At 47.6% G+C, this 12,950-nt stretch overlaps 1 protein-coding gene across 1 annotated transcript in view; it reads right to left on the reverse strand.

Moving 5' to 3' along the window:
* Window positions 1-11,876, reverse strand: part of kcnq4 (potassium voltage-gated channel subfamily Q member 4) — a gene marked incomplete at its 5' end in the record, with an annotated part of 101,395 nt that extends 89,519 nt beyond the window's left edge. Inside the window, one exon of the mRNA XM_080787684.1 lies at window positions 11,575-11,876. Within this exon, the coding sequence (XP_080643810.1) occupies window positions 11,575-11,876 (302 nt within the window). The remainder of the gene's footprint in view (window positions 1-11,574) is intronic.
* Between the last annotated feature and the right edge of the window lie 1,074 nt (window positions 11,877-12,950).

The following is a 12,950-nucleotide window of genomic DNA, read 5'->3' on the forward strand; positions in this document are numbered from 1 at the left end:
GAAAAAAACTCTCGTCAGGCTTCCAAGCCCCGTGCTTAAGGGATATAGTCTGTTATGTTTTGTTAGTATTTTTCAACCCCCGGAAACCTACCTATCAAAAGGATTTAGGACCATTTATTGAGGACGCTCCGCCAATAAATTCAAGCAGCATGCAAAATATACTACTGGGAGTGCAATAAAAACTCCATCATTCTATAAATATGAAACTGTAGCACAAAAAAAACGAGAAAATAAACATTCTACAAATAAATTTGAAATGGCCCGCACAGCATCCGTCTACAAATGATAAACGGGAGGAGTCTGGGCTGGTGGAGGGCATTTTCAGTGTGGATGATTTGCAGGCTACCTATTCCTGGGGTCTCAACCAGCATCATCAACAAAATGTATTTTACATCAATGCACAACATTCATACACATCATTCATACAACAAACTCATCTGAAGTTTCAGTACAACACAAGACACTAACTTACAACCTGTCTAATACATTTGATAGCTCCATATTATAATTTAGTTGAAAAATCTCAGAGTATAACTCATGCATGTTTGTGCATGATCAGCTGATGAGAAGCTAGAACAATAATTTTGCATACACACAGTCAGGCATTTCACCTGACTGACTGACTGACTGACTGACTGACTGTTTCATCTTTTTATTGACACAAAAGCATACACGTGAACACAGTGTTGTACTTTTGTCAAAAGGATAAAACACAAGAAAGTTCAAGAGCTAATTTCCATTGTGGTCCTTTTGCTGTGTCTCTTGTGTTTCCTATATTCTTGGGGGGGACATTTAACTTTTTTTTTAAATGTCCCGTTATATTATCATTCAAATCTTAGTGTTTTGTCAATCATTTGGGGGCCCGGTTCCAATGCCTTTTGTGGCCCACGGCCCACAGGTTAAGTAACGGAAAGTAACGAAGTACATTTACTTAAGTACTGGACTTAAAGATTTAGACTTCTGAGCAACTTTAGTTGGCAAGTGAACGGATTTTATTTTATTTATTACAGCGATCCAGTATTATAATATATCTAAAAAAAAGGTATATGGCGGAGAATCCCGTCAGAAGTAGCTGCCGGTTGGATGTTATATGGTGGAATACTCAGTCATAAGCAGTTCATTGGTTAATACCCGCCTGAGCAGAATTGTAAGTTGTAACACGAGTGGCTGGCGGGGGTGAGCTTTATATTTGAAATCTGAACACTTATTACGTTGTAAATAATGGAGAAAGTGCATAAAAAAAGGGTGAAGTTAACGTCATGATTTCAGGGCTATAGGGAGCAGCAGCATGTTGCAGGAGGCCGTGTGTGTGTGTGTGTGTGTGTGTGTGTGTGTGTGTGTATATAGAGGTTAGCAGAGGAGAGGTAGCAGTCAGTCAGGAGTGCCGTGGTGGGGTATCTCCCTGAGCATCTATAAATAATGGGGCTTTAAGCTCAAGCTTCCATAAACACACACCATCTCTGTTGTGCCATAAAAGGTCAAAGTCAGGGGACTCCCACAGGCCTTCATCCACACCCAACCATGAGGGGACAAAGTCAGGGGACTCCCACAGGCCTTCATCCACACCCAACCATGAAGGGACAAAGTCAGGGGACTCCCACAGGCCTTCATCCACACCCAACCATTGAAGGGACAAAGTCAGGGGACTCCCACAGGCCTTCATCCACACCCAACCATGAAGGGACAAAGTCAGGGGACTCCCACAGGCCTTCATCCACACCCAACCATGAGGGGACAAAGTCAGGGGACTCCCACAGGCCTTCATCCACACCCAACCATTGAAGGGACAAAGTCAGGGGACTCCCACAGGCCTTCATCCACACCCAACCATGAAGGGACAAAGTCAGGGGACTCCCACAGGCCTTCATCCACACCCAACCATGAGGGGACAAAGTCAGGGGACTCCCACAGGCCTTCATCCACACCCAACCATTGAAGGGACAAAGTCAGGGGACTCCCACAGGCCTTCATCCACACCCAACCATGAAGGGACAAAGTCAGGGGACTCCCACAGGCCTTCATCCACACCCAACCTTGAGGGGACAAAGTCAGCGGACTCCCACAGGCCTTCATCCACACCCAACCATGAAGGGACAAAGTCAGGGGACTCCCACAGGCCTTCATCCACACCCAACCATGAGGGGACAAAGTCAGGGGACTCCCACAGGCCTTCATCCACACCCAACCATGAAGGGACAAAGTCAGGGGACTCCCACAGGCCTTCATCCACACCCGACCATGAAGGGACAAAGTCAGGGGACTCCCACAGGCCTTCATCCACACCCGACCATGAGGGGACAAAGTCAGGGGACTCCCACAGGCCTTCATCCACACCCAACCATGAGGGGACAAAGTCAGGGGACTCCCACAGGCCTTCATCCACACCCAACCATGAGGGGACAAAGTCAGGGGACTCCCACAGGCCTTCCTCCACACCCAACCATGAGGGGACAAAGTCAGGGGACTCCCACAGGCCTTCATCCACACCCAACCATGAGGGGACAAAGTCAGGGGACTCCCACAGGCCTTCATCCACACCCAACCATGAGGGGACAAAGTCAGGGGACTCCCACAGGCCTTCATCCACACCCAACCATGAAGGGACAAAGTCAGGGGACTCCCACAGGCCTTCATCCACACCCAACCATTGAAGGGACAAAGTCAGGGGACTCCCACAGGCCTTCATCCACACCCAACCATGAGGGGACAAAGTCAGGGGACTCCCACAGGCCTTCATCCACACCCAACCATGAGGGGACAAAGTCAGGGGACTCCCACAGGCCTTCATCCACACCCAACCATGAGGGGACAAAGTCAGGGGACTCCCACAGGCCTTCATCCACACCCAACCATGAGGGGACAAAGTCAGGGGACTCCCACAGGCCTTCATCCACACCCAACCATGAGGGGACAAAGTCAGGGGACTCCCACAGGCCTTCATCCACACCCAACCACGAAGGGACAAAGTCAGGGGACTCCCACAGGCCTTCATCCACACCCAACCATGAAGGGACAAAGTCAGGGGACTCCCACAGGCCTTCATCCACACCCAACCATGAAGGGACAAAGTCAGGGGACTCCCACAGGCCTTCATCCACACCCAACCATGAGAGGACAAAGTCAGGGGACTCCCACAGGCCTTCATCCACACCCAACCATGAAGGGACAAAGTCAGGGGACTCCTACAGGCCTTCATCCACACCCAACCATGAGGGGACAAAGTCAGGGGACTCCCACAGGCCTTCATCCACACCCAACCATGAAGGGACAAAGTCAGGGGACTCCCACAGGCCTTCGTCCACACCCAACCACGAAGGGACAAAGTCAGGGGACTCCCACAGGCCTTCATCCACACCCAACCATGAAGGGACAAAGTCAGGGGACTCCCACAGGCCTTCATCCACACCCAACCATGAAGGGACAAAGTCAGGGGACTCCCACAGGCCTTCATCCACACCCAACCATGAAGGGACAAAGTCAGGGGACTCCCACAGGCCTTCGTCCACACCCAACCACGAAGGGACAAAGTCAGGGGACTCCCACAGGCCTTCATCCACACCCAACCATGAAGGGACAAAGTCAGGGGACTCCCACAGGCCTTCATCCACACCCAACCATGAAGGGACAAAGTCAGGGGACTCCCACAGGCCTTCGTCCACACCCAACCACGAAGGGACAAAGTCAGGGGACTCCCACAGGCCTTCATCCATAGTTTCCACACCCGACCATGAAGGGACAATGGAGTCATTCCGCATGAAAAATTAAGCAGGGGAAAATACCTGAAACTAAAGTTCAATTCAAATATTACGTATTCTTCTAGCCTGCCTTCCTGCGTGTGGTTTTGTGAGTGAGACAGAGAGAGAGAGAGGAGAGAGAGGAGAGAGAGAGAGAAATGAAACGGAAAACATGAGAGAAAGAGGGCGAGAAAATGCAGAGGTGTGTCCGAATATTCCCGGTAGACTAGTAATGATCACTGTGTAATTTCTTTAAAAGCATAAACGATGCATTATTAAACGCAATAACTGCACGGCAAGCACAAAGCATTCTCTACACACATGCAATTTTGGCTATGTCTTTGTGTGTGTGTGTGTGTGTGTGTGTGTGTGTGTGTGTGTCTTCATGCAAAAATGATTGTTTTGCACAGGTATGTTGTACTAAGCAGATAGTACAGAACTTGCTCTGGGGGACCGAAGTCCTGACGTAATTTCTTCATCCCCTGGGTCATTTTGCCCCTCCTAGGTGTGTTTGAGCACGGAATGTTTGTAGAACGGAATGTGATGATTTGATTGGCTGATGTATGATGATAAGAGCACCTCTCACTTCACACGAGTGTGATATTTCTATGGAGAAAAGCATTGGGTCAGAATCGCCTCATATAAGAATTTTGTGGTCCAAAAATGAACAAATTGTCCCGGCAAGGGACAATGTGTCAGGGAGGTGGCTACGATAGCCAGTACGATAGTCAGTCACTCATATTTGATGCAGTTTGATTCTGCCAGTTATATCCATACGAGTCAAACCGTCTGGACCATTTGTTTATTTGTTGAACACTGTTCTTATATGACGTGATTTAATACTTCTATGGGAATTCGTCTATAGGGTTCTCAAACGTTTTTGACTCGGGGCACAAGTTTGCATCCACAGCAACCCTGAACAACACTGTTATTTATTTTTTATCTTATAAAATGTCATATTACGCTATGTAAATATGCAAACCTTTCCACCTAAGATACAGTGGGCCCTATTTTGTGTCCTAAGTAGCCTACCCTGGAGGCGTGGCCAATACCATTTGGCCACTCAAAACAGCCATATTTTTTACATAGATTGTGCATCAATTCACCCATTCACACACACTCATTCATACACCGATGGCTGCAGAAACCATGCAAGGCACTAGCCAGCACATCAGGAGCAATTTGGGGTTCAGTGTCTTGCTCAAGGACACTTCGACACTAACTCTGGGGGAGCCCGGGTTCGAACAGGCAACCTTGCGGTTACTATCCAGCCACTCTACCCCTGAGCCACCGCCGTCGTTAAGACCTGGTACTTAAGATTAAGAATAGGCACAGACTATCCGTTTACATTAGACCAGACCAGACTGAAAATAACTTTATACTTGACGGGGGGGGACGTTTAACAAAAATAGCCGATCTACAACCTTTTTTTTGGGGAAGAGAGTTGGGTAGGTGGGAATGGACAGTACAGTGCAACTCAGGTCTGTTTTACTGAAGCATAGAGGGTCTAAGTGGGTTTAAACTGAAGTGATATTGGTGAATTCCAAATAGTATCAAAGGATTCTGTGGCATCCCTGGACTGGCGTCACGGCAGCCTAAGGTGGCACGGCACCGCACCCACTCTGAGAAACCCTGACGTACACACTGTGAACGGAGGAGCCCCCTCCCAGGTGGAAGTCTCTCTCATTTTACAGACACTGCTCCTCCGTCCTCCATCCCTGTGCTCTTCCTCTCCTCTCAACACATCAATAATACATGGACGCTCATATTTTCACCCTCCAGACCAGAAAGAAACGATCAATCACTCCGGGCCCGGTCACTGCTCTGGTCTCCTCTGCTATCCCTGGCTGAGAACGCACGCACGCACGCACGTCTCTCAGTCAGGCTGGGGTCCAGCGGAATGCCGAGTTCCGTTCAGCCAGAGTCAATGCCGGCTCTGTGGTGGATGGAGTCCAGTACAGTACAGTTCAGTACAGCATAGCCGGGGCCGAGCCAAAATCGTCCACGGTCCCACAGTACTTGAACGCTGAGTTCTTTGAGTCCCCATACCTCGTCACACGGCTGCGTAGCGCGCCAAAAATAGCAGATCTACAAGCTCGCAATCCCTACCCCGCCGTCACGATTAATCACTTTCAACCCCTGGCCGTCCCTATTTTGGGCACGTCATTATAGGCTGCATGGGGGAAAGTTTTCAAAAGGTTTCTTTCAGAAATGCAAGCTTGTAGATAACGGGTATGACTCAGTATGAAATAGGACGTTAGGCACATAGGTGACTTTACAGCTTTTTACGCCCACACAGATGTTAGATGATAGATGATTATAAAGGACCAACCTTGATTGAACCTCACCTTAAAAGCACCTCAAGCTCTCTTGAGGTTCTCTTGACTATAGAACTTTACCCTTTCTTTGAATATATATATTTTTTCAAGCTTGTGGGGGGGGGGGGGGTCGGGGGAGTCCGTGGCCAAATACACGTAATGTCGGGGGTCATTGACATGAAAAGGTTTGAGAAGGACTCATATAGAAACACGTTATTTTTTCCTTTTTTTTCCAGAAAACCGTTAAGATTTAGAAGGCATCTTTAGATTGGGCCTCAGGTCTGAAGTGGTTAAGCATCAGGCCGGCACTCATGGGCATCCTCATCATCATCATCCCGGGCCAGCTGGGGACGGGACCTCGTGGCCTCGGAGGACCCGTGGAGGGGCGGAGCCACGGCTCAGCTCCCATGTGATAGGCTATATGCGGCACTGGTGGAAACGGTGGTCAGAGTTGAGGGGAAACATAACGTTTAGAGAAATGAGCCGCAAATCAAGCTTCGTTTTGACCCAAAAAGAAGAATGCGAGATATTAGCGTTCTAAAAACGGGCATCCCCACATAGACAATATAAACCAGCGTAATTTCCATTTAGTTTTTGTTTGTTTTTTAAAGCCGCACCGGAACCGGAGTGTTATGAGCGCATACAGGACACAGTTGATCACCGTAATCAATTGATATTAAAAAGGCATGATAAGGCATCATCGGCCTAATAAAGCCACTCAAATGATTGAAATGGCAGGTTTCCAGCGGGCGAAACAGAGCCGGGACGAAGCCGCTGCATGCAACAAGGTGACAAAGAGGTTTCAGAGCTTGTATACTGAGTGCAAAGTACCAACGAACTGGCCGGATGTATGGAGAACCGAGATGACTGGAAACGACGATGGAGGGCTCGTCTGAGGACGACCTAGAGAGAGAGAGAGCAGGTTCAAGCCAAGAGGGCGTTATTGTTTTGGAGACGAGAGGCACTTAACGTTTTAACGGGCTGCACGGCACCATTTCCGGCGAGGGCTCGGCTCGACAGACACAAGGAGTCAACAGACAAGACACGTGTCTGGGCAACGATTGGGTTGCTGTGTGTGTGTGTGTGTGTGTGTGTGTGTAGGAATTCACCACAAGCATCGGCCAGGGTTCTGTGACACAGGGACGTGTAAGGTTTCTTTCCAGGAAGAAGACCATTGTCTTATTTTAACGAGAGTCTCAATTTTGGAAACAAAGCTTTTTTACACGAGTACAGTTCGGTTGCCACACGAATAACACGACAGGCCTCGCAGTCAAAACATCCAGGAGGGGAGAGGAGAGGAGAGGAGAGGAGAGGAGAGGAGAGGAGAGGAGAGCCACGGTTACAAATTTAAGTTGGCGGTTAATTGTCACAAATAATTGAGATTGGGGCCAAGTCTAAAAACTCCTAAATACTGAACAAAAGAAAATCTAATATTCATAAAAAATTACAAAGATGTTATACTGTACATGCAACAACCCCAAAAATGGGTTCCCGTCCTGGTAAAACACAAATTGCAGGGCAATATAAGGGCAGATATGACAAATAACTTAAATATATCAAGAAATCACTGACACAATTAACAATCGTTTATATTTTTTTCTTTCCAAAACAAATGAGCTATTTCTGCAAATTTTGAAAAAGATGTTTAAAAATGTCTGGACATTTTAACATTGACGAGTATACAAAAATAATTGCGATCATCTCAATTAATTGCGTTAATATGCAATAATATGGTTGTGCATTGTTCTCCATGAGGCAGAAGGCAGCATTTAAAGTAACTAAAGGGAACCAGCTGATCCACTATCATCAGTCAGAGGAGGAGGAGACGCTCGGTCTGTTTGTTGATGGGTACAGAATAGTGAATACAGATGTTGTGGAGCAGTGGAAATATGACCTCCTGTTTCTGACCTCAACATCTGACCCATGCAGCCAGGATCAGAGCAGGGACCTCCTCCTCCACTGTGAGAACGTGTCTTAATCCTGCTCACAGTGCAGCTGTTGCAGTTGGAGGGGAAGTCTTTCAGAACTTAGATATGGGGGGTGTTGAAGTAGATGCTCATGGGGCGGTCGAGGGGCATTACAGTAGAGTGCTATTTCACCCACCCTCCGACACACACACACACACACACACACACACACACACACACCTGCATGAGAGCGGATCTGTAGAAGCCACAGATCTGCTCCAGTTTCGTCCGCTCACAGCGCAGGGCTAATTAAAGAATCAAGCTACATTAGGAGCACAGCGGACCCTACACCGTGCGTCATTCAATTACAATAGATCGGAGGAGCTCTGCAGTCAAACGGCCCAGCACGCCAGCACTTCCCAGCATGCCCGAGCGTTTGAATTAAATTGAAAAACAACAGCACCCAGGCTCTCTTGACTAACATCACATGGAGTCATGGTGCACACACACACACACACACACGCGTGCAGCCCGGCTGGATGTCAACATTTGAAAACTGCATGCATGGTGGTGCACCGTGAGCTTGTAGAATTATTTCTGTGAGCTTGTAGATCAGCTATGTTCTGTGCGCGACAAAATCAGGAGAAATGGAGAAGCATGTGCGTGCCGTGTGTGTGCACTCTAATCTGTGTTGTATTGTCCTGTGCACAGGCCAGGGAAGGGAGGTGAGGCCGGTTTGGTTTGTTTTGTGCGCAGGGCATCCAGTTTGTGTCTACAAGCCCTACAGTACACGTTGGCTCTGACATCCATTAGGAGAGGAGACAATAAACAGTGCCGTCACTGAGAGGCTTCTCACATCACAGAGTCCCGGCCCGGCCAGCCAACCCGCCGGCCGGTGCCCCCATGAAACACGAGCCGGTCCAGTCCAAGCACCTCGGAGAGCCCCGAGCCTCCTCTCTCTTTGACAGACTGACCAACACAACAGCGGGCCTGGCATCCTCCCTGACACCCAGTAGAATGTCATGGAGAATGCCAGCAGCCAGCCAGTCCTGCACAAAAAGGCCATATCGCTCTTTAATGAGAAACACATATGTTCGGTTGCAGCTGGTGGTACAATACAAGGTGTTACTGTGAGGGCATTCGTTTTGCCGGTGAGAGGAAGCAGAGAGGGGAAAACAACTGGAACGGAGATATGCTAAAAAACTAAAAAGAAACTGAAGAAGTGAGACGACGGAGCCCGTTTGCAAGGTCGCACGCCTGCCTGCCTGCAAACGAACTGAAGGCGAATGTAGAGGAAAGATGTGATCTGTGCGTGTCGTGTGGGTGCAAAAGACACGCAGATAGCAGAGACGACGGGCTGCAGCGGGGTTTCCCTCCTGCTCTAAACACATGAGGACATTGGCAGAGGGACTCGACTGAACAGCTCGGCGGAAAAGCATGCGGCATGACCGGCCCCGACGTCCTCCTAAACACACAAATCCCTGTCCTCTGGCTGACACACACACACACACACACACACACACACACAGAGCCGGGCAGATACATATACAGTATGGCACTTCTGGATACTCGCCCTGTGTTTCCTTAAGAGAGAGAGTGAAGAATAAGATATGTAGCAGTCCTTTATACGAGAATGAAACCGGTGCAATTTACGACAGTGCTTGTAATAATACATGATGGTGTATACTCAGAAAATAGCCACTCTACATTAAAGCTTGTCGTATGCTCACTGGGCAGCAGCTTCGACGTAATGCACAGTTTCAAATGAAACACCGAGTGAACAGGTTGTGCAGGTTTTCGTCGTCTGTGGCAACAACAAATAACTGTTAAAAGAAATAATGCGAAATAATACGAATAATTCTGAATGAAAGTGACGATTTTCCCTGAGATAGTTTTCTCAAGGAGGTGTTAATGACAAAGGTGATAAAGACACATCACGCCTTTAAAACACAGACTAAAGGATATTTTTTGCTCGAGAAATCACTTCCATACTGTAAATGTTAAAGTGTTCCAACTTCCAGTTCACTTCTTTATCCTGTGTAAGTTCTCCCTCCTGATTGGATACATTTGATATCCCGACCTGAAAATTGTATTCATTTTTTAACAAAGAGCTGGAGAGACAGAGAGACTCCTGTTACTGAACATACAGCAATGATTAATATCAGAATATAGAACTATTTAACACTTGGTATAATGAAATCTGGTCTGACGAATCCACAGCTGGCACGTCTGCTAACAATGAACTCATACTTTCCCAGTGTTTATAGACCATGTTAAGGGAACTGCATATGGAGTCAAGGCAGTGTGTACATTAAAGGGTATATGCATGTGAGCAGATCAAAGCCATGACAAATTAGTACACTCAAGATTGGTTGAAAGGCATTTGGATAAAGTTCCTCCTGGTGCCGTGCGACTGCCAACAAAGTTAGATCTCATACACAGAGAGCTATACAGAGTGAGTGAACTCACACACACTAGAAGGCTCCAGGTCTGATTTCTCTCTAGTCATCATATTTTTTGCATTATTGTGTCGAAAAGGTCACCAGCTATGCAAAGATGTCAACTTTGGGGCGTAATTTGGGGCATTGGAGTGGAATGAGTGGGTTTTGTTTGTTGAGTTTTTTAGTACGCATGCATTATATTATAGTGTACTACCCTACAATGATGACAATACTGCCGAAGCAGTATTTTCTCCCTCAAGGGATTACATTATGCACCGACTGTTTGCACCAATATAGTCTCCCACAAGTCAGTCCCCAGTTAAAACAGTCCTCCATTACGCACCTGGCTGGCCCCCAGCGTACTTCAGACAACTACTATTAGTGACAGTCAGCAGAAAGAAGACAAACATGATGATATGGAGAAAACTGTTTTTTGTACAACTAATCACGGTAAACAGACGAACGGGGATCAGCAGCAGCAGGTATGTCTAGTAACTTCCCATGTGGTGACTGCTGCGTCTAATGAAAATGCCAATTACCCCCCCTACGATTTTGCAGAAATTGGATTTTAGAAATCTCATTGCGGGCTTAATCAGATGAGAAAGGAAATGGGGGAATTGAGCAGGGGGGACCCCACACTGGGATGATGTATGGCACATGGCACAATTGGCACATGCACGGGTTTAAGTGCCAGATAAGCAACTCCACTCCGCTAATTGGAGGATTCATCAAATGAGCGCAGATATGCATGCCTACTGTTACTGTATGTATCGATCAAAAAAACGCCAACCAGGTCAATTAACCGTTAACCAGGTTAATTATACATGTGCATTTTATTTTAGGGTTAGGTCTACTTCTAGGCTAGGCCTACTTCTTGGGTCTTTAACCACTTGAACGGTTGAACCCCCCCAGAAAATAATCCATATCTGGGGGGTGCTGCAGGGGAGCATTAGCGAAAAGTAGCAGATCTACAGAGATTTATGGATGAAGAAAGCAGTCCAAGGAGGCTATATGCAGAGCCAAGTTTACTTAAAGTTAGAGGGTTTAAACTTTGAGACAGTGGCCAAAAGGCTTGAAAAGTTGCGATCTAAACAAAACCAAGGTGGAAAACAGTTTGTTTGTTTGTTTGTTTTTAAATGATAAACATGGAGCAGAAATAAAACTGTAAACTTACATGAATGCATGGTAGATGAATGCCCAGCCACGCGGTCTTTCCAGTACATTGTACAGCCAGTTCTGTATCTTTCTGTAGCGCTTGGTGGAGGCGGAGGTGGTGGCCCGGGGTCCGGGGGGACCGGGCAGCGGGGTGCCCAGCAGCCCCGTGCGGTGCGACGGGTGTCCGCGCTCCGGCGTGGACGGCTCGCTCTTCTCCGTGTGCACGGCGGTCAGCGCGACGAACTCCACCCGGCGTTCGTCGCTGGGAGTCGGGGGCACCAGCATTCTGATGCCGCCGTTGTTCGACGGGCTCCCTAACATTGTTTGTGTGAGACTGATGTTAAAAAAAAAAGGATATTTAATATCAAGTATGTAGGCTTCTTCTTTTTTGGAGGGGGAAATCTCACCGGATCATTATCTGCAGGATCACAGAGCAGAGTTTCAGCCAAGTCATAGTCCCGTTTTTTTTGTTGTTCCCGACTAATAACTGAGCTTCAACTCTGATCTACCACCTAACGTCCTTAACCTAAGCCTAGGTGTCCTCCTCCTAGCCTAGGTAACCTCAAAAAGTTATCTGTGGATCGAGTCATGATCGCAAAACAAAACGCGCACAACAACAGCAGCAACAACAACGCACGGACAAGTGCAACGCGTCAAAACGTGACCTTCACGGAACATGGTTGAAAACTCAGATGTTTTTAGAAGTTAGAAGATAGAAGTTATGAGGAGGCAGGGTTGTGTGAAGGAGGAGAGATTACACAGCAATAATTCCCCCGCGGGACCAACGGTTGAACTTTGAGCGTCAAGGTGCCAATGATTTGCAATTTGCAGCTTGCTTGCTTGCTTGCTTGCGAGAGAGAGAGAGATGCTGCTCTAGGCTGCCCACGACTACGAGAACCAAAAAGATGTGTCACCGACCGGGTCTGCTCTGCCACAGCAAATATCAGCAGCTCGCATTGACTCTCTGCAGACTCTCAGGAAAGGAGGAGAAAAAAAAACTATTTTTCTAACGCACGCTGCACGCACGAAGTCATGAAACAAAAACCCAGAGAGGTTCAGTACAGTAGGCTAATCGACAAAGCGAGGTGAGCGGCCAGACAGACCCATTTGTAACCTGAACTAATCTCCTCGTATTAAAACATAATTATTTCAGTAAGTTCTGCTGTCTCTGTGTGCCATTCAGATTGTCTTAATTAAAACAGCTGAGAACGACTCACGAATCCTCGCCCTGCTCTCTCTCTCTCTCTCTCTCCTCCCCGGTGGTGGGTGCGCGTCTCTCTGGTCGAGCGCTCCCTCCCGCGGGGTGGAGCAGCAGAAAAAGTGAAGATCAGTGTCAGTGACACTGATTGTTCTTCACTTTTTCTATATCTCTCCACATCACACTGATTCAGTGTG

Source organism: Protomyctophum bolini (genome assembly GCF_963924005.1).
Source record: "Protomyctophum bolini genome assembly, chromosome: 17".
In the NCBI taxonomy this organism is placed as follows: domain Eukaryota; kingdom Metazoa; phylum Chordata; class Actinopteri; order Myctophiformes; family Myctophidae; genus Protomyctophum; species Protomyctophum bolini.